This window comes from Belonocnema kinseyi, chromosome 1 (assembly GCF_010883055.1).
Source record: "Belonocnema kinseyi isolate 2016_QV_RU_SX_M_011 chromosome 1, B_treatae_v1, whole genome shotgun sequence".
NCBI classification, from domain to species: domain Eukaryota; kingdom Metazoa; phylum Arthropoda; class Insecta; order Hymenoptera; family Cynipidae; genus Belonocnema; species Belonocnema kinseyi.
In genome coordinates, this window is record NC_046657.1 from 106,752,908 (window position 1) to 106,779,808 (window position 26,901).

Sequence of the window (26,901 nt, forward strand, 5' to 3'; positions counted from 1 at the left end):
ATTTTAAAAGTTTTTGTGAATCTTCCAGAGGAATATTTAAATTTTCAACTAAAAGGATGAATTTTCAGCTAGAAAAGACATAGTTTCAACAAAACAGTTAAATTTTGAACTAAAAATTACAAACTTTCAACTAAAAATGGAACAATTAGATGTTCAGTTAAGAAAAATAACTTTCAACGAAACTGATGAATTTTCTACTCAAATTATAAATCTTTAATTGGAATAGGCGATTTTTAAACAAAAAAGATGAATTTTCAACTAAAATCACGAATCTTTTCTTTGAATTTTAAACCAAAAAGATTAATTTTCAACTAAAAAATGATAAAGCTTTAACTTGAATAGTTGAATTTTCTACTAAAAAGATGAATTTTTAACCAAGAAGATTAAATTATACTAAAAAAATTTTTTTTAAATACATATAGTTTCAACAAAAAAAGACAAATTTTGAACTAAAAAAGATCAGTTTGCCACAAAGAATAAAATAGTTAAATGTTCAGTTGAGACAAATAATTTTCGAATGAAGTTCCGAAAAGCGCTTACCCCCGATTAATTTGAAACTCCATATACCTATGTATTTTGACGCCCTGATCAGGAATATGATAGTGAAAGTACCCGCAAATTTTATTTTCATGGCGAAAACCATGTAAAACCCATAAAATTCATGTTTTTTACGTTTATCTTAATGAATAGTGAAAATTTATAAAAAGCTTCAAATAAAAGTTGTAGATCCTTTGAAAATACATATTTTATGTTGAATATATTTTTACCCTACAACTGACAGTTTTCGAGAAAATAAGGGAAATGTCGGTACGAAGTATAAAGGAGGGGATCATTAAATTTTATACCAAAAGATGAATTTTTAACTCAAAATATGAATCCTCAACAAGATGTGTTGAATTTTGAATAAAAAAGATAAATTTTCGAAATGTTAATTGGACAAAAATACAAAAAGTTGAATCATTTTCAAAAATGTGCAATTTTTGTTTTTAAGATATCCGTAAGTTCAAACGTCATTTTTAGTATATAAAATTTTAGTAGATTCTTTTAGTTATAACTTTAGTAGTTATTTTATTAGATAAAAATGTCCAACAAAATTCATCTATTTTGTTGAAAATGCAATATTTTTATTTAAAATTTTAGGAATTTGAAATATTTTAAATTCAATATATTATTCAAATTTATTTTATTTAGAAGAATTTATTCCCCTATTTTCGTCAAAAATATATGTATTTCGCCTGTTTTTTAAGTATTCATTCTTTGAATTAAAAATTAGACTATGATCTAAAAAATTCGTATTTTTTATTAAAAATTCAACTGCTTGGTTGAAATTTGATTTCATTTCATAAAAGAGAATTTTTTTTTGTCGAAGAATCATAATTTTAGCTGAAAATTATTATTATTTTAACTGAAAAACGTAAAAAATGCAAGTAATAGATATTGAAATGTTTGGATTTTTTAGATAAAAAAATTAGTACAAAATTAATATTTTTGGTTGAAACCTTTTTTCATGAAAATTCAACTATTTGGTTAAAAATTCACATATTTTGTTGAAAATTCAATATTTTTATTTAAAATGTTAGGAACTTAAATCGTTATATTTTTAATTTAATATAGTACCCACATTTATTTTATTTAAAAGAAATTATTCCCCTATTTTCGTGAAAAGTGTATTTATTTGTCTGCTTTTTTAAAGTATTCATTCTTTTGGATTAAAAATTAAGCTTTCCTCTAAAAAATTCATTTTTCTTTTGTTTGAAAGTTCAACTATTTGGTTGTAAATCGATCTCTTTGGACTAAAGTTAATTTTGTTGTTGAAAATTTTAACAACTTTTTTGAATTTCATATTGAAATATTCTAAAATTGAAATATTAAAAATTCTGCATGAGTAAATTTCTACGAAACTAACTGAACTAAATAGCTGAAAGTGCCTTCACAAATGAAAATTCAATTCAAAAATATTATTAAAAGTCAATAATTATTTTCGATAATAACCTAAAATTTCAATTTTTTTCTTAAACAAATTCGAAATAAAATATAAAATAATAAAGCTCATTTTTCCAATTAAAATTCCCTTCGAATTAACCAAAATCAATTACAAAATTGTGGATAACCTGCACAAATTTTGAAATAAAACGAGAAATATTGGAGGTTAGGTCACATGGTGCACAATTTTACACATTTTGAAAATAATTCAAATAAATTTAAAACCATATTCTTAAATATTACTCACAAATTTACTTGTAAGATATCCTCTATTCACTTTGGTCTTTTTTTACTATAAAATTACTTATGTTCACCGAAATCAACCTCAGGAAAAAATTTTTCTACACACCCGGTAGAAAAACTAGAAACACATTCGCCATCTTAAGTTTCCTACCCAACTCAAAAGAGGTTTCAATTTTCGATTTTAAAAGAATTCAGTAATATTAATATAAGCAAAAATAATAATTTTATAATATAAATAAGAATAAAGAAAATATTAAATAATAATTAAAAAAATTTCATTTACTTGAAATTTAGAATAATCGAAAGAATCTGAAATGACGCTTTCAACAAACAGGAAACGACTCACTTTGTCATTTCATGATTGGTTGGAAACATAATCTAACGTCGCCATTTGCATTTATTCACAAGAAGTGTTTAAAAAACGAACAATGAACTCGAATTAAATATAACGAACAAACTTAAAAATCGGAAAAACTCGATCTAATTTCTAAAAAAAAGTGGGCCGAACTTTTACTATTTCTTTAATCTGATTTCTGCACTATTTATAAATAAATACATTGAAAGCATCCCATTTTTTATGACGTCACGTCATTCAAACTCGACCAGCTCGATTTTGGTTTTTGGGTCACGAAAGTTCATAATTTTCGCCAGAAATGTATATTTTTGCCCCTTGAGTCTGTTTCCCGGATAAAATCTTATTCTGGGTAGTGACAATCAATTAAAAGAATTGAGTTTTAAAATAAATAACAAGTGAATTGTTCGCAAGTTGGTGTGCGATGTATTGAATTTTGAGAAACTGTTGCCCGAGAAACTTATGAAAAATGCAAAGCTGCTCAATTCGTGGGTGTCAAAGTTACAAAACAATCCAAACAAAGCCCGTCGCCTATTTCAAGTGAGTACCTTCCATTAATTCATATGTCTAAAGTCGCAAAAAGGATCCAAAAAAATGTTTGGTTTCGAGGTTATGTTCTTTTCTGAGCTCTGACGAAAAAGGAGGGAACTTTGTTGAAATTCTCTATGAAATGTTCATTTCAAGTCTTCAAAACACTTTTCTGATACAAAACTGTTTATTAAATGTTTTTTAGGATCTAACGCTTACAATGTTTTTTTATCTTTAAGGTTATGTTTCCGTTTGACTTCGAGTTTTTTGTCGAATTTTGAATAAAAATGATCAAGTTTGAAGTAGAATTAAACATGAAGCTTAACAAATTGAAGAATTGTATTTTGTTAACGTTAAACAACATTGAAAGTATGTTAAGTTTAACAATCTAACATCTTGAACACTTAAGTTTTTTTGACGGATTCGCTAAAATAAACTGATGTGAAGCGGCTTCATAGAACTTGACTTTATTACAAAACAAACAGGCCAACGATTTTTTTTTGTTTCACGCAATTTTTAAATTTAAATATAAAGTCAAAATTAGCCAAAGGTTTTTCTGTACCTGAAGTTCTGCACGTTCAAATGAATTAAATATTTTTCGACATTTGCCTTTTACCCGTAAATATTGTTCCAACTGCAATTTGAATTATGCACTATAATTCTTTTTCAATAATAACTTATTTACAATATAAATTAATAAACATTTTTGCACTTTTCCTGGTTTGTAGAGTCATCAGTAAAAAATTTCATTCATTTGAACGCTCAAAACTTCAATCACATAAAGTTTTATAATTCATAGTATCTCTTATCTAAATTTATAGAAAAGAAGGGCAATATTTTGATAATTTATGGAACTGGATGTCTTCATTTCAGAATTAATATATGTAATTTTGTTTACAATATATGGACAATGAATACCTCGCATTTTTGTCGAAAAATGCCAATCTTGAAGAGAAATATTAACCTAATTTATTATTATTCACATATTCCAAATATTCTTTCCAATTGAATTATTTTTTATTAGCACATAAGAGCGTTTAAAATTAAATAAATTGAAATTTTTAATATTTTAAATTAAAAATTTTGTATCGGCTTTTAAAATTAGAAAAAAATTATGATCAAATTTTGAAAATTGGACAATTTCATAACAATATAAATTGAATATTTTCAAATAATGGTTTTGAAAATTGGATCATTTAAAATTCCAAGGATCAAAGAATAATTTTATTTCCAATTAAAGAATCTCAAAATTGAATGATTTCGGAATTAAATTTCGAAAATAGTAAAATTTCAATTCAGAGTGAATACATTCAGATTACAGTTCTTGAAATTGGATGATTTTGAATTCAAAGAAATTGAAATTGTATTATTTTCTAATTGAAAACTTTCAAAATTAAAGAATTGAAAATTGAAAATTTTGTATTTTATATAATTTTCAATTAAAAATGATTCAGATTCATTAATTATTCAATTTGAAAAATATATCTTCAAAGTTGAATTATTCTACAAAAACGTTTGAAAGTTGTCATTAAATTATTTACAAGGATTGTAATGTAAAAGAGCATAATTGTACCGGTTTAAACATAGAATATATGAATTTTCAAGGCATTGAGAAAATAAAAACTACAAAAACACAATAAAAAAGACAAAATTCAATAGGTTACCTCTAAATAATATCCGATCTTTAATATTCAAACAAAAATTTTAATAATGATGTTTGGATTCGCTTAATTTCCAACGTTTTGAAAAAGAATTTTTTTCATTTTTACTTTTTAGATTTAAATCGAAATCGAAAAATATTTTAAGGTTTCTTATTTATTCACGATTAAAATTTTTTTAATCTAATCCTTTTTTTTCTGTCAATATATTGAATGTAATTTCAGGGAAATCCTGGACGTCAGGGATTTTCTATGAGAGACACTTTAAATAGCTATTAAGGATAATAATTTTTTTTAACTTTTAGTTAAAATTGTAATGAAAAATAAATAATTGCTCAGCGTAAAATTAGAGAATTAAAAAAAAATAAATAAAATTTGTGTCTAGCCTAATATAATATTCTTGTTGATAATTTATTTTCCTTGCATTTTTATTTCTTTTTTTCAAATGCTTCCTCCTGACGATTATACTTTTATTTAAGAATTTTATTGTGTGGTTGCAACTTCAAGTATTTTTGTTTTAAGGTCATCCTGTTGAAAATTTTTTGTTTGTTTTTTTCTTGTGAAGTAATTTTTTAAATTGATAATTAATTATTCAAGTTAAAGATACATCCTTCTTTTTTTGAAAATTCATATTTAACTACTTTATTGAAATTTAAGATTCTTTTGTTTACAAATTATTTTGGTCAAACAAAAAATGTATCTATATTTCATTTTTTGCTGAAAATGGATTTTTGAGATTGAAAATTCAATTACTTTGTTAAAAATTAAACCATTTTATAAAAAAAAATTTTTTATGAGGGTTCATATCTTTGACTAAAAGTTTTTTGATTTTTTTAAAATTAATTTTTTACTTTAAAATGTAACTTTTCCATTTTCTTTTTTGAAAATTGATCTTTTTTTGATAAGAATTCATCTTTATTGGTAGAAAATTTTCGTGGTTACAGAATTACAGATTCATCATTTGAATTAAAAATTAATCTCTGGTTAAAAATTCAACTATTTGGTTTTTTTTTCTAGTAAATCTTGTTCAAATATAATAAAAACAACGTTTTAAACTTACGGATCTCTTAAAAAATTGCACATTTTTGAAAATGATCTAGCTTTTTGAAGTTTTGTCTAATTAAAAAATTTGATGAGAATAGTATCAAAATACATATATTTTCTATCAAGTAGAAATTTAGATTGATATTTCTTAACCTATTAAACAAATTTTTTTCCTTTTTTTTGAAAATTTTCACAATTTTGAAAAGTATATAACTTTTTGAATTTTTATAGAATTTAAAAATGCCATTAGGATAATTTGCAAGTATTTTTTTCGTGTAAGAGTAAATTTTACAAAAATTTCTAAATCTCACAAAAAAAAGGTTATTCAAATTTTGAAAAAGCTGTAATTTTTGTCTAATCAAAAAATTTAACTGAGATAGTTCCTAAATATATGTGATATCTAGTGAAGAATTTAAATGAAATTTCCTAATCTATCAGAAAAATATTTTTTTCTATTTTTCTTAACATTTTCAAAAGTATAACTTTTCTATGTTTTATCAAAATTGAAAATTTTTATTTTGATAATTTACAGCAATTTTTAAAATAAAAAAATTTAATTTTGAAATTGCTCTAAATTTTTAATTTTTAAACAACTTTTTTTGTTAACTTTCATTAATTATTATCTCACTGAGTGAAAAAGGACAAAAACGTAAAAATTTCCGGAAAAACACAACTATCAGCTATTGCTATAGATGAAAATAGTCATAAACAATAATAAATTATTTAAACAATTATTTTTGCTTAATCTAATTATTAAGTCACACCTAATGAAAAATAGACAAACAGTTGAAAATTTCAGAAAAAACCGCAACATTCTACCAATTAAGCATAGAAAATAATATTAAGAATGATAATGAATTCTTTAAACAATTATTTTTGTTAACCTGAATTAATTATTACCTCACTTTAATTGAAAATTGGGCAAACAGCCAGAAATTTCAGAGAAAACCGCATCTTTCTAGCATTATTCAATTATGATATTGTTAATAATAATAATAAATAGTTAAAAAAATTAATTTTCTTGACTTCAATTAATTACGTTACTTATCTTAATTAAATATTTGACTAAAAGTGATTTTTTTAAACTTCAGTTTTGTACCATTTCTCTAATAGAATATTATTGAAAATAATAATAAATTGTTTAAACAATCACTCTTGTTGACAATGATGGATTATCACTTCCCTCTAATTGAAAATTGGACAACAAGTGGAAATTTTTTGAGAAAACCACGTGTTCATAACTCCATTGTATAAGAAAATTACTAAAAACAATAATAAATTGTTTAAACAAATTATGTGAACATTTATTTGTCAGTATAAAATGGTCTTTTATGTCCCAGAAACGATTTGCGTTAAAAAAAAAAGCAAAAAAGTCATAATTAGCGCCAAAAACTCGCAAAACCCATTTTTTCATTTATAGGGGTTTTTTGGGACCCTATAAAACATACTTACGGTGTTGATATTTGAAAAGCGATATTTTATGCGTATTCTATGGCTAATTGTGAAGAGAAATGTTGAGTTTCAATTCGATTGAAATATTATTGAGGATTCTGAAACAGATTTACAAAAACGACCTTTTTTCTTATGGGAAATACGTGTTAAGCTTCATGGGGTTTGCGGTACCTCTGAATATTACTTTTTGTAAACAAAAAAATGCATTTATTTTTGTGTGGATTCGAACAAATTTCTGAGGTGTTCCATAAAAATAAAAAAAAAATAAAAATTTTAATGCATTTTTGGACCTGCCTTATGTGCATTCGATGACTCTTTTCTATGTTTCTTTGTAAATTTACAAGAACGATTAATTATTTAAACAATTTCAATTGAAAAATTAAGATTTTGGTTTTCTTTCTATGAGTAGGCTCCATTTTTTAACATAATTAACTAAGAATATCTTTCCAATGTTTTTTTATATGATGCTTTGAAAATTTACAATTATTAATTATTTAAAAAGTGTTTATCAATATATTTATAGCTTAGCTATTTTTCAAGCAAGAGGCACACTTTTTGCTAAGGATTGAACTAAGAATATCTTTCCGATGATTCTTTCCTGTGTTACTTTGTAAATTCCAAGGGTATTATTAATTACTTAAACAAGTTCTATAAGCAAATTGAGAGTTTAGCTATTTTTAAAATAACAAGAATAATTTGTTTACGGATTTAATTAAGAATGTCTTTCCGATTAATTATAATAATCAAATTTTCAAGATTTATTATTAAAACTACTTTCATGAGCAACGTAAGACCTAAAATTGTTAGAAATTATGAAATTTTAAAACCCATTGATTTGTGTTTAAAAAAAAATCGATTTCCTTTGAAAAATTGTAATATAACCGAAATGTGTTGAAAATTGTTAAACTATTTTAAGCGTTAATGATTGGTAAAATTGTTGAAAAATTTATGAACCGAAAAACGGAATTTCTTAATAATTTTTATATCTGTGTAATGAAAAAATGTATGATTATTTATGATTTATATAAACGGCTAAAAGAACAACTAAAAGTGTTGAGAGTGGGGAATCATGATGATTTTTATTTGGAAATACTTATTTTGAGTGAATAAAAGCTAACACAACCTTCAGAATTTTTTAAATATTGAGTCTGCTTAGAAACGTTATTATTTCATATCAATTTTTTAAAAATCAAAATTTCCTACCAAAAGCACTATCTCAAAAATATATCTAAGATTTACAATAATTTATTAGATATATTGTAGATTTAATTTCAAATTTAAGAAATAAAACACCTCTTTTTTAGACGCTATTAGAAATGTTACGAACAGAAAAATAAAAATTAGAATTTTAGAACATGTTCCAAATCCTTATATAATACTTAAATTGTTAATTTCATGAATCTGAAAATTTAAATCGTAACCAATTTTTTTCAAGTTAAGATTCAAAGTTTATGGACTTAAAAGTTTTATGTTTATAGATTTTTAAAACAACTTAAAATGTTATGGCTTTCATATTTTAAAGCGTTTTGATTTATGTGTTTCAAAAACGTAAAGTTGTGAGCAAAACATAACAAAACTTTTCCGTTAAAAAATCAATTGCAACTTAAAACTTCTAAATTTACAAAAGAAAAGTATTCAAAATTATATAATTAAGAATTCGAAATAACCCAAATTGAACACTTTATTTCAAAGCCCTCAGAAAACACTTGCTATGATACAAATTCAAAAATTAAAACACAGGTACAAGCTTCAGTGATTAAAATTTAAAATCATTATGAATTCCTTATTATTTAAATACTGTGTTACATGAAAACTCTCTCATTTATAATTTTTCATTGAAATTATTTTTTAAATGTTTTCAATTTAAATTTCCGAAAAATTGATTTAAAGAGTATTCCAATTTTAACCTTATATTTTTTTAAATTATTTAGCTACAAAGGATTTTAATTGAAAATTGTCCAATTTTGGTTTCCAATTTTAAAGGGTTTTAATTGGAAATTTTTGTCAAATTTATTGGGTCAAGTATTCTAATGCTTCATTGTTTAAAGTAAACAATTTTAAGTTATTGAAGTTATAACCAAATAATTTCTAATTTTGTCCACATGGGATTCCAATTTTAACTTATTCTATTTTATAATTATTCAGTTATATATAATTTCAACTTAAAATTGTGCAATTTTCAACAATAATTGAAGTTTGAAACTTCGTATACGTTTATTTTCTCAAAGATTGAATCAAGTCAAATATATTTATAATTTTTTTTTCTTCAGATTTCCTTTTCACAACGAGAAACTGTTGGAGTCATGGCTGTCACAGATAAATCAGGATAATTTCTCGCCAGCCTCTCAAGATCAAATATGCAGCACGCATTTTTTAATCGAAGACATCGAACCTTCTTCGATTGGAAGATATCCGATTTTAAAACCGGATGCAACGCCAACCGTCTTCCCCGAACGAAAAAAAGATCCTGGACCCGCCGTAAAAGCGATGAAAGATACCCAGCCCAAAATTATAAAATCAGAAATAAAGCCAGCAGTGAAAGAGACAAAGGCCAAAATTATAAAATCAGAAATAAAGCCAGCGGTGAAAAAATCACCGAGCGCGACAAAATTTGACGCAATTTTAGTTCCAGAACCTTCGAAATCTCCGGAAATTACAATTGTGTCGCCACCAGCAAAAATTCAAACGAAACCGTCGATAATTCAAAGGAAACCGGCAATAATTCAAAGGAAGCCAGCGGTAATTCCTCAAAAAGTTGTTCAGCTTCCCAACAAACCTGCAATTCAAACGACGCAAATAATTACATCGCCGATTCAGATTCCAACGCGAGGAATTCCAATTCAGCCAAAACCGATTCAGATTCAAAAAATCCAATTCCATCCGAACATTCAACTTCAGGGCAAGCCCCAATTCATTCAATTTCAGGGAAAGCATTATCAGATTCAGCAACAATCTCCTATTCAGATTCAGCAGCAATCTCCCGTTCAAATTCAGCAAAAATCTCCAATTCAAATTCAAACTCCTATTAAAATCCACCAGACATCGCCCATTATTCAGCAGAAATCTCCGATTATTCAGCAGAAATCGCCGATTAGTATTCAGCAGCAGTCGCCAATTCTGATTCCGCAGAATCCGATGATTCAATTCCAGCAGTCAATTCAACCAAACGGGAAATTAATTCCATTGAAGCAGATTAATGTGGCCGAGCTGCAAGAAATTTTGGCGAAATCGAATAATGTGCAGAAGGATGCAAAAGATGGGGATGCGAAGAAACTTCCGTCGGTTCTGAAACCGAATATTCTAGCGAAGAAGATTGTCAATGCAAACACGAGTTTGACGGGTTCGAGTCCTGATAATAAGAGACCGATTTTGCGAATACAGATTAACAAGCTCAATGATGAGGGAAGTAAAAAGCTGGGATCGACGAGCAAAGAAAATGCGACGAAGGTGATTAGAACGAAACCGGAGGAGGTGCAAATCAAGGCTTTGAATAAGTCGGTCATTTTTAGATTGGAACCATCAGGGAAAATAGTGGTGGAGACTGTCGAGACGAAGGACGGAGTCGAGAAAGTAGTGCAGAAAGTAGAACCAAAAGTTATTAGTGGACCAGTTCCCAGGCCAGCAGAGATCAAACAGAAGCCGGTAGAGGTGGAACAGAAGCCGGAAGAGGTGAAACAGAAGCCGGCAGAGGTGAAACAGAAGCCAGTGGAGGTGAAACAGAAGCCGGTGGAGGTGAAACAGAAGCCGGTAGAGGTAAAACAGAAGCCAAAAGAAGTAAAACAGAAGCCAAAAGAGGTGGAACCGATGCCAATAGAGGTGGAACCGATGCCAATAGAGGTGGAACCGATGCCAATAGAGGTGGAACCGATGCCGGTAGAGGTGGAACCGGCGCCAGTAGAGGTGGAACCAACACCGATTGAGGTGAAACAGAAGCCGGAAGAAGTGAAACAGTAAGTTTAATTTTATATATATATTTTTTTTTTACGAAATGCTCGAACATTTTGATGAAAGTGAATTTGTCGAAAGTGCATTTTCAGGGTGGCCACTGGACCGAAAATTTGTTGAGGCCGCATAAAAATGACCGTGATTTTTTTTTATTGGGAATTTTACAAATTTTTAGAAGAAAAATTTCTCCATGTTTGATTTCAACAGTTTTTATTATTTTAAATAATTGCTTGAATTATCATTTTCAATTATGCTATTATTCAATTTCAGGGTGGCCGCAGGACCGGGAATATTTATGAGACCGGGAAACCCGAAAAATGACCGTGAATTTATTTTTTTATCGGAAATTTTACAAATTTAAAAAAAATCCATCCAACTTTGATTTTAACCATTTCTAAAAATAATTCGTTAAATTATTATGATATCATCCAGTTTAGAATGCGTAATTCGAAAGTCCTTCACTTTAGAAATTTTCCATTTGAGATTTTTAAGCATACATTTAAATCGAAAAAAATTTAGAATGCTGTTTTAAAGACCTTAACAATTAAAAATTAGAAGCGTTTAAAATCGAAGATTTTTCATAACAAACATTTTCAGTTGATCAACTATAAATACAAATTATATAATGATAATTTAAATTAAATGGTACTTTAAGATTTAAAAAATAAATAATTGATTGTACAAACCGATTCGGACATCAGTTCACAATTTTAGAATTTCCAGATTTTAACTTTTAAAATTAAACTGTTTCAATTGAAAAGTCCTAAATGCAAACGCCCTCTTGATACTTTATAAACTATTTTTAAATTAAAAATAACTTCAAAATAATGCATTTATAATGAAAGGCTTTTACTAAATTTCAGTCCAAAATATTCCATTTTTAAACCATGTGATTTGAAATTTTCCAATGAAGAAAACGAATAATTATTTAATATTTCGAAATATTTGACTCTTCGTTTAAAATCAGTCATTATAAACTAAATATTCAAAACTGTGCGAAAAAAACTCAACTTGGAACGTTAGAATTTTATTTTTCTAAGGTAAACTGACCATTACTGGGACTGTAAGGAAAAGCTAACCCACATAAACACAGCTTTAAAATGGGGAATTGGAATTTTTGGTACAAAAACCGTTTTAACAAATGGCTAAGACATTATTTGATCGATTAGAACAAAAAGTACATTAGTAATTTTATAGTAAATTAATATAAATTTATATTTTTAAATCTAGTCATTGGAAAATCCAATGGGGTTTATCAAAATAAAATGGCACAATTTACTCATAATTTATTACAAAATACAATTAAAAGCAAGAATGGGTTGTGAATACCATTTAATTATTTATTCCAAAAATTTTTTTAAAGTAGTTTATTGAAACCTCTAATTCTAACCTCAAATTTTGCCAATTGCTAAGGTAAGTAATTTAATAATAACTCATAAATTTTATTTTTTAATAAAATTAGTAAGTATGCATTAAAATTTAATATTATCGATTTACTTTCAAATTAAACTGTTGGATAGTAAATTTTGAATAAAAATTCCTCTTAATTCAAGTTAATACATAAATTGAAAAATGTATTGAAACAATTTCAATTGTTTTTTGATTACCAATTTTATTATTTGGTTGAAAATGTTATTGACTGAAAAGTCTGTTTTAAGCAATATTTCAACTATTTTGTTGAAATTTCGTCTTCTTGGTTCCAAAATTTGTCATTTTCATTATAAATCACATTTTTCGTTGAGAAAAATGCAACTGTTTTGTTCATTTTTTCATATTTCATAAATTCATAAATTTGGTTAAAATATTTTTCTTTTTTAACCAAAAATCTTATTTATTTAAAAAATCATGTCATGTTTAATTTATAATTGAAACATTTTTCGTTTGAAATATCAACTATCATATTTTTTGATAAGAATTAATCTTTTTGGTAGAAAATTAGTTTTTTTATTTAAAAAATTAAGAATTTCTTAAAAAATTGAAGTATCTGGTTAACCAAAAAAGCTAAATTCTGATAAAAAAAAGAATAATAGTTGATATTCAACAAAAAAGATTTTTAATACGTATTGAAAGCAGACGAATTAATCTAAAAAAAAAATCGAATTTCCTATCAAACTGCTAAAGTCTCAAACTAAACAGATTAATTTTCAACCACAGTTGCATTTTTGCTCAAGAAAGATGAAATTTATAATTTAAAAGATATGTTTTAGAACCAAACAGACGAATTTTCAAGGAAATAGTTCAAATGTTAATCAAAAAACATTTTTCAGTCAAAAAATAAAAACAATTTAACCAAACTGTTGAATTTTCAAGTAAAAAGATTACTTCTCCTCAAAACAGTTATATTTTTAATTTGAAAATATAAATTTTCAAGAAAAAAGTTAATTTACTTAATTTATCTTAAAAAGTAAATCGATAATATTAATCTTATTAATATTTCATAGAAATCTGTAATATTAAATTTTATTGCATATAAACTAATTTTAGTTGAAAAATTAAATTTATTAGGTACTATATTACATTACTCACCTAAGCAGTTGGGATACTTTGAGGTTAGAATTGGAGGTTTCAATAAACTACTTTGAACAACTTTTTCTTAGAATAATCAATCAATTAAACGGCAAGATTATGTCTTTTAAACAATATTTTTAATATATCACTAAAATAATACTATGACATTTGATTAAAAACGCGGCGAAAGTGACCGTCTCAGTAATGGAAACGAAATTTCACAACTCACGTTCAAGTGTCCGAAACGGAGACAGCAGCGGCAGCTCGTCCCGGTTTAAGCAACTTTGCCAAAAATTTGTCCAAATACGGGACATTAAAATATTTGTAAGTTATCGACTCAAATCGCTAACAAAGTTATGAATTTTATTCTTAAACGTATTAAAAATGTGCAAAAACATTACTTTTTTTTTTAGTTTAGGAAATTTTAATAATACAATGCTGTAAAAGTTAGGCGGAAAGTTTTAAAATAAAAAAAAAAAAATGGCGAATTTAGTAGCAGCAATATTTTTGATTATTTTTTACTAAATGTATAACTTGTCAGGACAAAAATAAATAGTGGTAACAAATTTAAAAGAACTTCAAAAATAATAGAACCTTTTTACTTTTATAATTTATGTTGGAATATAAAAGATACTCAATGATATTTATCATTGTCTCAGTATTGGACATACTTTTTACGTTGTCCCAGTAATGGTCGGTTTACCTTATTTAAACAATTAAGTTCGTAAGTCAAATTCTTGAATTTTGATGTATAAATAACAATTGAACACCTATTGTTCCTATTTGAAAAATTCAAAATTTGAAATGATTTCAAATGATTGGACATAGCGTCCGACCTGATTTAAAACAAAATGTAGATTTTGGCAGATTTCGAACAAAAAATATTTAGAGGCTTTTAAGAATTTTTAAGCTTGCTAGGAAATTTGAAAATGAGTTTTTATTTTGAAAAATTATTTGAAATTCAAATAATAATTTGGAACCGGGAATTTTCAAATTGTAACCAATTTCGAGCTAGTACTGGAAATTTTCAAAAAGGAACAAAATTCTGAATTGGAACAGGAAAATTTTCCACTGAATTTTAATTCTGAGTTGAAGCAGGGAATTTTCTAATTTTAGCCAATGCTGAGTTGAAACTGGTATTTATCAAGAAGAATTATAATTTTTCTTGGAACAGGGAATGTTAAAATTTAAATAAATTCCTAGCTGGAACAGGGAATTTTTTAATAGAATGAAATCTAATTCTAAATTGAAACGGAATATTTTTGAACAAAAATTAAAATTATGAATTGGGACAGAGAATTTCACAAAAATTCTAATTCTTAGTTAAAATAGGAAATTTTCGTTAAGTATTAAAATTCCGGATTTGAAGAAGGAATTTTATATTCCAACAAACAAATTTATTCTTCTGTGTTGAAACGAGGTATTTTCGAAAAGTTAAAATTATGAATTGGAACAGGGAATTTGACAAACAATTCTAATTCTTACAATTCGTGGAAATGGAAATTTTTCGAAAAGATTTTAAATTATGTATTTAAACAAGGAATTTTTCAAAAAGAATTAAAATTCTGAATTTAAACAGGGCATTTTTCGAAAAGAATTAAAATTCCTGTTTTAAACGGGGAATTTTCAATTTGTAACCAATTGTGAGCTGAAATTAGAATTTAAAATGCTTAAAATGGTATAATTTTGAACATTTTTAAATTCATTGATTGATTCTTCAATTTAGAGCATTCAACATCATAACGAGGATTTATATTTTTGGAACTGAATCTGAATCTTTGAACTCTACAATTCGATTTTTTTAATTTTATTGACCGTGAAAAATGTTTGCGAACCGGGAAATGACCGGGAATTTTTTTCTTTGATTAAAACGACCACCCTGAATTTACAATGCGTAATTCAGCAATCGTTAACTTTAAAAAATTTCCATTTTAGATATTTGATTTTAAGCTTACATTTTAAATTTAACAAATTTTAAATTGTTGTATTGAAGACTTAAGAAATTACAAATTAACAGCGTTTGAAGTTGAAAATTTTTGATAAAGGATATTTTTATTTTATCAGCTGTAAGTTTAAATACATTTTTTCAATGGATCTGTACTTTAAATATTAAAAAGTTAACTATAATTGATTTTAAATCAATTATTATAGATTTTTCATGATTTTGAAATAAAATTTTGACGCTTATCAAAGATGTTTAAACTGTTTAAAACGAAAATAATTTAACTTCTAATTTAGGAAATGTTCAGTTACAAAAAATTCAATTTTTCAATGTTTAATGTTTTTAAATAAAAATTCTTTAAAATAATATAATTTTCAAAATGTTAAAGTTCCTTGATTGAATTTTAATTTGGAGCATTGAAAGTCATAATGTGAATTTATATTTTTGGAAATGATTCTCAATCTTTGAATTTTATAGTTTATAAAAATTAAAAAATTTAAAATTTGCAGCTTTAAATTTTAATTAAATGTCTTAATTTTTAATTTAATTTTTTAAGTTTTGAATGTTTAGACGGATGCTCCTATATAAAAAAGTAACTTTAAACACTATGCCGTCAGTTTTGAGCGGTACAGGTGGGCACAGGCGAAAATTGAATTTTACTCGTGTACGTGGTAAATTACGGCACTTTAGTATTGTACGGCTTTCTTCCCATTGATATATCCTTTAAACAAAAATGACAAAAAACCTAGTGCCGTACAAAAGTAGCTGTACCGGAAGTTAAGAAAATTTTTTATTTCTCCCACAATTTTTGAAGCAATACGGGTAATTTATTGCTATATGGCATTTGTGCAACTCGCTTTGCATACTTATGCAATTTCATTATTCAGCAACGCTGTACTTATTTGAAAGTACAGGAGTGAGAAACAAGGGTTGTAACCCTTTCCTAGGACCCATATGGTATAAGATCATTGCAAAATGTACGGTATCTTTTTCAAAATATTATGTAACACTTAAAAGTATGTTTGATCATTGTGTCATCTAGAAATTATGGTTAATGTGAGTATAAATAAATAATTAACTGAGTTGCAAAGGTCTATTTAATTATTGTGGCTGTAAGATAATTCATTCATGTACGGCAACTTATTTTTGGACATAATGTTAGTGAATATTATTGTTGTACCTTATAGCCGTTTATAATAAATGGTACCAAATAAAAAAATAAATTTAAAAAATATATATTTAGTTGTATATATTTTAAGATTAGTTAAATTCTCTTAGATTGAGAAGAGGAGGAATATTTTTCAACATTATTGCTATTTTAAATGTAATAAAGGTAAATAAATTAAGAAAAAAAGATGCCGTACATTTTAATGTAGATCATTTTTTACAGCTGATAAAAATGTCGATAACGTTTGTGGTGTCCCTTATGTTCATTAATTACTGTACGGCATTAACATATTTTTCATTGTAATATTTTATAATAAATTAAAATAACAATGCCCTTCATTTGAGATGGAATATAATTTATAATATATCTAAAAAGTGAAAACCATTATTGTCAGCGTTCAAGCTTTTGTCAGATTTTTCAGTTAGATAAATAAATTTGAAAAATGATTATAATTTTCATAGAAAAGCTATGTATAGAAATTTATCGAGATTCATCCAACATGTTTACTGAACTCACAAAGAAGCAAATGAATTTTGCCAGCGTACGAATTCATCACGTTACACATGTTAGATATGCGCGATCGCTGAAGTACCGTAGTCACTTGCTTTAAAGCCTCACCCGTAAAGTTACTTCTTGATATAGGAGCATCCGTCTAAACATAACTCTTGCTGGTTCATTTGGCCACCTGATTTTTACATTCTCATCTAATAAGAAGGTATTGGTTTTATGTAAAATTTCAGTTTGTCGGTTTTCCTAAAATCTTCACGTTTTGAGACCTACTGAGCCAGAAAAAGCGATTTTTACGAAGGTGTTTGTCTGTAGTCTGTATTCTGTAGGCACGATAAATTTCGAAAAATTGATCAGATTGGATTCTGCTTTGGCACACTTTTTTAAGGCCTACAAAGAAAGAACAAGTTCGTGAACCAGCTATTTTGTATCGAAATTCAAAAAGTGAGCACGTTTTCAAAATTTTTAAGACCACGTTTTTTCAAGATTTCAAAATTCTATGTACGGTTATTCATAGTACTCAGAAACCCAAACAATTGATCCTAATGACTTTTCTATAAAAAGAAAATTATCAGAGTTAGAGCATTTTCAAAAAAAAAAAAAAAAAATCTAAAATGAACATTTTAAGCCAAACAACGCATGATATAAAAAAAAAGTCAAACTATGAAAGATACGAAAAAATTGAATGAACTAAAATTATGCGCCCTAAAAAGATCTACAAATCTTTTAACAATCACTTTTCGATAGAACCCGTCGTTTTTGTTTTTAGTAGTAAAAAAGAATATTAAAAATTAAAAATTACAAATAAATTAAATTTTTGAACTAACGACATAAGCTACAAAAAAACTTGTTTATCCAAAAAAAAGGCTACAAATGTTTATTATTACTGCTTTATAGGATACGCAGTTTTTATTTATTCGTAAATGAATCAAACTAAAAAGATTAATTTTTTGACAAACAACGCAAGCTATGAAAAAAATAAATAGACACATTCAAGTTTTTCATGAATAATATTTTAGAGGAGACTTAGTTTTTTCTTTAATCGTAAAATGTAACCATTAAAATAAAGAAAATAAATTATTTGAATACATTTTTTTAAATAAATATTTTTTGTAAAACGACACAAGGTATGCACTAGAATTAAAAGACAAAAGTTGTTCACCCAAGAAGATCTATAAATTTGTTATTAATCATTTTTAAATAGGTCGAAAAGATTTTCTTTTAATCGTAAAAAATAAGATTGAAAATAAAAAAATGAAATTCTTAGAAGAAATTTTTGGAAAAAGGACACGAAAGACGAAACAAATTTTTAAAAAAAGTTTCTTTAACCAAAAATATCTAGAAGTTTGTTGTAAAATCTGATTATAAAATATATATAGTAAACAAAAATCTGCCCGTTTTGCGGGCACGTTCTTATAGCGCTCTGCGTGCGTGGCTAGCAAGTTTGAACGCGCCTGTCGCGCGCGATTTTTGATTCTCATGCTTCACGCTCGATGATGTATTCACCTCACCATACACGCTCAGTCTTTGTGTTTAACCTACATTTGTGCGCAATTTTTTAAAAATTAAAGGGAAAAACATCGATAACTTCTATTTGGTGATTGAGAATCCTCTTTTGTCGAACCTCCTTCAGCTTAGACGAACACATTCTCATTATATATCTCGTACTTAGCATTCAATTTTATCGAAAGTGCAAACTTTTTTGCATTATTACATTCTCATCAGAGAAGGTATTAGATTTGTGTAAAATTTGACCCCCCAGTTGTTGTCAAATGTCCATGTTTTGAGACCCCCTGAATCCGGAAAACAGGTTTTTACGAATGTGTCTGTCTGTCTCTCTGTGAACACGATAACTTTTGAAAAAAGTAATCTATTAGATTGTCCTTTGGTACACTCGTTTAGGGTCCTAAAGTAAAAATCAAGTTCGTTAGCCAGCCATTCTGGATGAAAATTCAAAAAGTGGTCACATTTTGAATATTTTTGAGACCACTTTTTTTTTTAAATTCTAAAATTCCCTGTATGGTTATTCATAGTATTCAAAAAATTTAACAATTTATCCTAATGACTTTTTTCGAAAAATAAAAAATTACTAGAGTTATAGCATTTTCAAAATCCAAAAAAAAACTAAAATGAACTATTTAGGTTAAACAACGCATAATACGAGAAAAAGTCTGGAGAAGAAAAACATTGATTTTTGAAAGCCCTACAAGATTATGATAACAACTTTTTCAATTTGGTCAAAAAGTTGAAAATTCCAAATTTGATCATACAAAAAAATTTTGAAACCACATTTTTTCAAGATTTAAAAATTCTATGTATGGTTGTTCATAGTACTTAGAAACTCAAACAATTTTTCCCCATGACTTTTTTCTGTAAAAAGAAAATTATCAGAGTTAGAGCATTTTCAAAATCCAAAAAAACAAACTGAAATGAACATTTTAAGCCAAATAACTCATGATATGAAAAAAAGCCAAGAGAAGAAAAACTTTGCTTTTTGGAAGCCTTACAGGACTACGATAACAACTTTTTTAATTTGGTCGAAAAGTTGAACATTCCAAATTTGATCGTACCAAAAATAATGAAAAATTCGAAAATTCCATTTTTTGGTCAAACTATACAAGATACGAAAAAGATGAAAAAGCTCAAATTGTGCGCCCTGGAAAGAACTACAAATTTATAATAAATCACTTTTCGATATAAGCTACGAAAAAAATGAGACAAAAATTGTTCATCCAAAAAAGAGCTATAATTTTTGATAGGACACGTAGTTTTTTTTTCAGTCATAACAAATATCATTCAAAATAAAAATATTAATTTTGTTTGGAAAAGCGACACAAGGTATGAACTTAAATTACCAGACAAAAGTTGTTCGCCTAAAAAGATCTATAAATTTATCATTAATCATTTTTCGACTGGACGAGTAGATCTTCTTTTCATCATAAAACATAAGATAAAAAATGCAAAAATGAACTTTTTAGAAAAAGCACAGAAAAGACAAGGTAGGGCATAGGCTCCTATATAGGACCCTATATAGGTTCCTGTATTAGACCCTATGCAGATGCGCAGTAGTTTTTATTTAATCGTAAAAAACAAAATAAAAAATAAAAAATTATAATAGCAAGGAAATAAGAATTAGTATGATTCAATTTTTATGCATATTATGAATTGTAATGATATACATTTATTGAAATGATACATGTTTCAGAGCAGCTTCGAATACAGTTTAAAGCAAAATAAGAAACAAATACAAAAATAATCATGATAAATACAATTTGCTTTTTATTTCGCATTTTTAAAATAAATAATCCCAGACAGAGTTACATAAAAAATGTATTATAATTGATATAAAAGTGTTGTGTATAATGTAGAAAAGTTGAAATGTTGGACAAAATCGAGTGCGAAGCACGAGATACATACGTGATGAGAATGTGTTCGTTAAAGCCGAAAGCGCTTTAACAGAAGAGAGTTAAAAAACACAAAATTACAGTTGTCAGTCTGTTGACCTTTGATTTTAAAAGGTGTGTCCACGAATGCGAGATAAATACAACGTCGAGCGCGAAGCGCGAGAACCAACAGTTGCGCGCCGCGGGCGCGCTCAAACCACCGAGCTGTGGGCACGATAACTTTTGAAAAAACTAATCTATTCAATTGACCTTTGGCATACTCTCTTAGTGTGAGCAAGTAAAGTTCAAGTTCAATAGCCAGCTATTTTGAATAAAAATTCAAAAAATTAGAAAATTTCGAAAATTTTTGGGGACATTTTTTTCAAGTTTCAACAATTTTCTGTACAGGTATTTATAGTAATTTAAAATACGAACAATTTATTTTAATGACTTTTTTGGATAAATTCAAAATTTACCAGAATTATAGCATTTACAACATTTCTAAAAACACGAAAAATCAACATTTTAAGTTAAATAACGCGAGATATGAAAAACAGTCAAGAGAAGAAAAACGCCTAGGGCGCGCGACGGTTAACTCTCGCCCTTCGCGCTCAATAATAGGTTACCTCGCGCTTCGTGCTCGAAAATAATTACACCTCGCGCTTCGCGCTCGGATATTTATTCTTTGCATTTGGAATGCTTGAAAAAAACGTTATCAAAAAGATCTCTTTTAGATGGCAGTATTTATATGCGTCTTCATATTCTGAATTGTCTACTTAATTAAGTACAGTCAAATATTAAGTTTCTCAAAGCTCTGTAGGCTTTGAGATACACATTCTCATCGTGACACTCGCGCTGCGCGCTCGATTTCCGACAGACATTTGTAAACAGGTTTTGTTGGATTTTTTTCTCGTAACTTTCGTCGTTTTTCCACACATTTTTTTTTTTACTTTTTTCAACGTTATTTTTCACGAATAAAACAAAACGCACGCGTCCTATCAAAAAGTGATTCTTACCGAAATTGTAGATCTTTTTTTGGGTAACCATTTTTGTTAATTCATCTTTTTTTGTATCCTACACAGTTTGTCCACAAAATGGAATTTTTTATTTTCCATTATTTTTTGTGCAATCAAAATTTGAATTTTCGATTTTTGAAGAAAATCCAAAAATTGGTTATGATAATCTTGTAGGAATTTCAAAAAGAAATGTTTTTCTTCTTTTGACTTTTTTTCATATCGTGCGTTTTTCGGCTTTAAATTTTGATTTTCGATTGATTAAAAAAATTTTGAAAACGCTATAACTCTGAAAATTTTCTTTTTATCGAAAAAAGTCATAAGGATAAATTGTTTGTTCTTTTCAATGCTATAAATATCAGCGCATAGAATTTTCAAAATCAGAAAAAAGTGGTCTCAAAAATTTTCAAAATGCGCTCACTTTTTGAATTTTTATCAAAAATGGCTGATTAACGAACTCGTCCTTTCTTTTAGGACCTAGAAAAAGTGTGCCAAAGATGGATATAATTCGTTCATTTTTTCGAGAGTTATCGTGTTTACCGACGGACGGACAGACAGACAGACGCCATCGTGTGATGTCAAATTTCCGACAATTCTAATACTTTCTCAATCACAAATGATGAGAATGTAAAAAAGTTTTTGGTTTTGTACCTAAAGGAGTGCCGCACATTGGGAAGAAAAATGACTTGTTTAATTCAGAATAATGTACAGCCCACAAATCTTCACCGATTGTGACCAAAAAAATTGTAAAAAAAAAATCTAATAAGGTTTCTAAGAGAGTTGTCCAGCCTGATTTTTGAATTAGGTTTTCAATTTTTTTATAAATAAACAAATATGACGAAAAATGGCCTTTTTTCTATTTGACGTTCCCGATACTCGTCAATAACAGGAAAATGATTGAAATCGCTTAAGTTGCATAAAATACCATTAGTTAAAGATATTCTGATATTAGACAATTTACAAAAAAAATGTTATCAACAAATTATTTGTTGGAAACATTTTTTCTGCGATTTTCCATAAATACACGTTTTTTAAGTTCTGTTGCAAGAAATTGAAATGGAAACAATATTATATAAAAAAAATTTTCTTCTGATTATAACTGTTTATATAATAAACAAATTTAATGTACAAATGCAGTAATCAGGCATTTTTCGACAGAAATATTCGTTTTTTTCTATGTCAATTTTTTCAATTAGGAAATTTATGATAATTTTAGCAAACTTCATAATTTGTTGATTAATCTTATGATTTTTTAAAGAAATTTAATTAAGAAATGCATTATTTGGGCGTTTGTCGACAGAAAAATTCGTTTTTTTTCAAAGGCAGTCTTTTCAGTTGGGATCTTCATGACAATGTTGGCAAAATTCATAATTTTTTTATCAATTTTATGATTTTTTTAAAACAAATTTAATAAACAAATGCATTATTGGGGCATCTGATCAGTGAATTTGTTTATCAATTTTGTTTAAATAAATAATAAAATTTATCAACTTATTATGAATGTTGCTGAAATTCTCTTCAAGTTCCCATCTGCAAAGACTGGCATTGAAAAAACCGAATTTTTCTGCCGACAAATGCCCGAATAATGCATTTGTTGAAAAGATTATGTATAAATTTGTTTATAATATAAAGAATTATAATCTGAAGGGAAATTTTTTTTAATATTATATAATTTCCATGCACATTTTTTTCAATATAACTAAAAACGTATAATTATGAAAAATCACAGAAAAAATGTTTTCAACAAATAATTTGTTTACAAAAAATGTTGTTGTTTCATATATAATATTGGAACATCTTTAGTTAATGTTACTCTATGAAAATTAGGCGATTTCAACACTTCCTGTTATTGACGAGCACCGTGAACGTCAAATAGATAAAATGGCCATTTTTTCGTCATATTTGTTTATTTATAAAAAATTGAAAACCTAATCGAAAAATCAGACTCGACAACTCTCTTCGAAATCTTAACAGCTATTTTCAATTTTTGTTTGTTTAAATCGCTCATTATTTGTGGGCTGTACGTTATTTTGAACCAAAAATGTTATATAATGTTATGTAATATATATTATAGTATATGTATTATATATAAGCTTATATAATCTGTTTTAATATCAATGCATGTTATGAATTATAATAACATACATTTATGGAAATGATATACAAGTTCAGATACAAATTTGAGTGCGAAGCACGAGACACGTGGTGAAAATGTATTCGTTAAAGCCGAAGGAGCTTTAACCAAAAAGAAGTCACTATCACCAAATTACTGTTGTCGATGTTTTGACCTTTAGCTTTAAAAAATCTGTACACAAGTGTAAGGAATGTACAAAGACCGAGCGCGGAGCGCGAGATAAATACAGTATCGAGCGCGAGAACCAACAGTCGCGCGCCCTAGGCGCACTCAAACTTGCGAATCATATCCGTTTGTTTATTTTTTGTATAATCAAAAATTATTGTGGGGTAGTTTACCCCCTCCCCCCACTCTTAAAATCAAATCGATAAAATCACATTTTTCATCTCTTATTGTGAGGGTATTATTCGAGTTGATTTGATTGTGAGTGATTCTATTATTATATGTTAAACAATTAAATGGGTGTTTGGTACCAAACTATTCGGGGGTAGTTTTTGCCCCCTTAAAACCATTTTGGGCACGTAAGAAAAAATCCGTGTCACTGAGTTTTTCGAGTACTACAACATATGTGAAAACAAAGAAAATCGGAGGGAGTAAGTCAATACCTAGGATTCCTTGTAAGTCGAACAAAAAGTGTAATAAAATCCTAGAGGAACCGCGCGTGAAGCGTGAGGTAAATTTTTTCAAGCGCGTAGCGCGCAGTGAATTAATTATCTAGTGCGAAGCGCGAGATCCAATCGGTGAGCGCCCAAGGCATTTGGAAAAAAAATTTGTATGGTGGATTGTTGACCAAGAAGAATGTAGAAATTGGGATATTGTAGCAACCATCAATAAGGCACTGTTTAATACGAATAATATGTTTTCTATTACTTTGACTTTCTTTTACAATTTACATCAGGCACACTTTCCAATTTGAAGCGAAACATTTCTCCCCAAAATTTAAATAATGTATCTATTATTGATAAATATAGAGAATACGATTTTTAAATCCTAATTGAAAATGCTTATAAATGCTCATTAAATGCTCAAAGTACATGAAGCTCGAGGATATTCTCATGCTCGTGAGAACTTTTTGGTCTAATTTTTTTTTCTAAATTTTTTTTTTGTCTAATTCCAGGCCAGATCCAAAGTTGAGCAACTTGAAAACTCTCTACAACAAAGCACAAGAAGACTGCGAAAAGCTGAGTAAAAAGCTCGCTTCTCTGAAACAAAGACACCAAGAAGAACAGGAGCAAATATTAAAACTCCAGGGACACTTGTCCGGTCTCGACAAAAAGGTCGAGAAATCCTACGACAGTGACATTTCCGGTTCGTCAGTAACAAAGAAGAGAAAGATAGTGACTCAAAAAGAGGAGGAGGATGAGTACGAAAAACTGTTGAGAGAAGTGAGAAAAATCAAGGCAGATTACGATAAAAATATTTTCTCGAAGCCAATGAAGAAGCAGGTAAAGAGCACCCAAGCCGAGAGGCTTTCTCTGGAAAGAGACGCGCGTGAACTTGAAGATATTTTAACGCAAGATCAAACAATCAATACAACAGTGATAAAGCGAGAGAGGAGTAAGGTGAGATCGGATGGCTGGAGATCTTTTCCGGTTGTTAGTAAAACCTCGCCGCAAAAGAAAAAAATTGTCGTCCCAGAAATACAAATGAGCACTGTGGTTAAGAGGCAGAAACTGCAGGTTCCGGAGAAACAAGCAATTGTACAAAACTTCGATATGAGTCCGTCAAAGAACGACGGCGAAATTATCGGCTTGATTGACGAGGAGAATGAGGATGTCAATTTTTCAGACGAAATGAATTTTGAAGCTGAGTATTTGGATCCGGAATTTATAGATTGTTAAATTTCCGTTATTTTTTTTTTTTGCGATTTTTTATAAGAAAGACTGTGGATGTAAATAATCACTGTGTTTTTTGAAAATTGAAGTGTGTCGCGTTCTCTTTTCGTGTAGAAAACTGAAGCTAATTTCTATACAAACATTAAAAAATAATAATAATAATAACTTTAACCTATTTATAGTTTCCAATTGAAAAAATTGACTTTTCAAAGTACGAGGATTTGTAGAAAATTAAGATTAGTCGATTGTGCCCATTCTCTTTTATTTGCAGTTTCACGATATACATATTATATATATATACATATTAAAATTCATTCGTCACTTTTATTGGAGGCGTTTTCATCTTGATTTTTCCCAGTCGATTCCATCTCCAATTTAGCGCTTGATACGTTTTCGCTCTTGGGGATTTCGAGTGTCGGTTTGACATTCTCGGCAGCTGAGAATTCATGGAGAAAAGAATCTTTCGGAATGTCGCGAATTGGCAGCAATGCTGAGAGAGGTTCCAGGATTATTTTGTGGTTCAAGAAGGTCACTCCCTGTAAAAGAAATTAGTTTTTGACTTCGTTGTCCAGCGATTTCTAGGAACAAAAGAAATCAAGTTTTTCGAGATCTCCTTTTTTTTACATAAAATAATGAAGTAACCGTTTTTTATACATGTAATTTTTTCATTTTTTTATTAGCCAACAATTTCTAAAGTAAGAAGAATTATAAATAAACAAATTGTTAATTTTTTACAAACATAAGTCGTCTTTGTGAAATCTTTGGGAATATTTTTAACTCTTTTTAAAGCCTTTCAAATCCTGAAAATTTGTGTAATCTTTGTGAAATGATTGAAATATTTTAAAGTATTTAGAATCTTTGCAAAATCTTGAAATTTCTGTGGAATCTTTGTTAAATTTTTTAAATCTTAAAAAAAATGGTGAAATCTGTCAAATTCGTTGAAAGATTTGTGAAATATTTCTTGCATCTTTGTTTTTGACAACCTTTTTGTTCTTTGAATCCTTTGAAATACATGTCAAATCTTTTGTATTTATTTGAAATCACTGGAATATTTGAAACTTTTGTGAAATACTTTCAAATTTTCCGAAAAGAATGTGTACTCGTTTAAAATCTTGGAAATATTTTGAAATTTTCTAAAAAAAATTTGAAATCGTTGCAAATATTTGAAATGTTCTGAAATCTCTTAAATTACCCTTTTTAAAATCT

The 26,901-nt window shown here is 27.6% G+C and overlaps 3 protein-coding genes across 4 annotated transcripts in view; 1 reads left to right on the forward strand and 2 right to left on the reverse strand.

Annotated features, from left to right (window-relative positions):
• LOC117170018 (ATP-dependent RNA helicase DDX24) overlaps nucleotides 1-2,616 on the reverse strand; it is a 39,347-nt gene extending 36,731 nt beyond the window's left edge. Inside the window, exon 1 of one of the 2 annotated variants that reach the window (XM_033356534.1) lies at nucleotides 2,573-2,616. In XM_033356534.1, coding sequence (XP_033212425.1) covers nucleotides 2,573-2,601 — 29 coding nt within the window. In that variant the 5' untranslated portion in view covers nucleotides 2,602-2,616. Of the gene's footprint in view, nucleotides 1-2,230; nucleotides 2,380-2,572 lie in introns of those variants that run through there. The other variant, XM_033356540.1, reaches the window with a different exon arrangement.
• LOC117170009 (titin-like) lies at nucleotides 2,607-26,022 on the forward strand. The gene is made up of 3 exons (XM_033356527.1): nucleotides 2,607-3,118; nucleotides 9,531-11,210; nucleotides 24,978-26,022. Exons 1-3 carry the CDS (start codon nucleotides 3,048-3,050, stop codon nucleotides 25,699-25,701), a joined length of 2,475 nt encoding a protein of 824 aa, XP_033212418.1. The 5' UTR covers nucleotides 2,607-3,047; the 3' UTR covers nucleotides 25,702-26,022.
• The window catches only part of LOC117170042 (conserved oligomeric Golgi complex subunit 8), a 40,308-nt gene continuing 39,347 nt past the window's right edge, over nucleotides 25,941-26,901 (reverse strand). Inside the window, exon 9 of the mRNA XM_033356564.1 lies at nucleotides 25,941-26,231. Coding sequence (XP_033212455.1) covers nucleotides 26,007-26,231 — 225 coding nt within the window. The 3' untranslated portion in view covers nucleotides 25,941-26,006. The remainder of the gene's footprint in view (nucleotides 26,232-26,901) is intronic.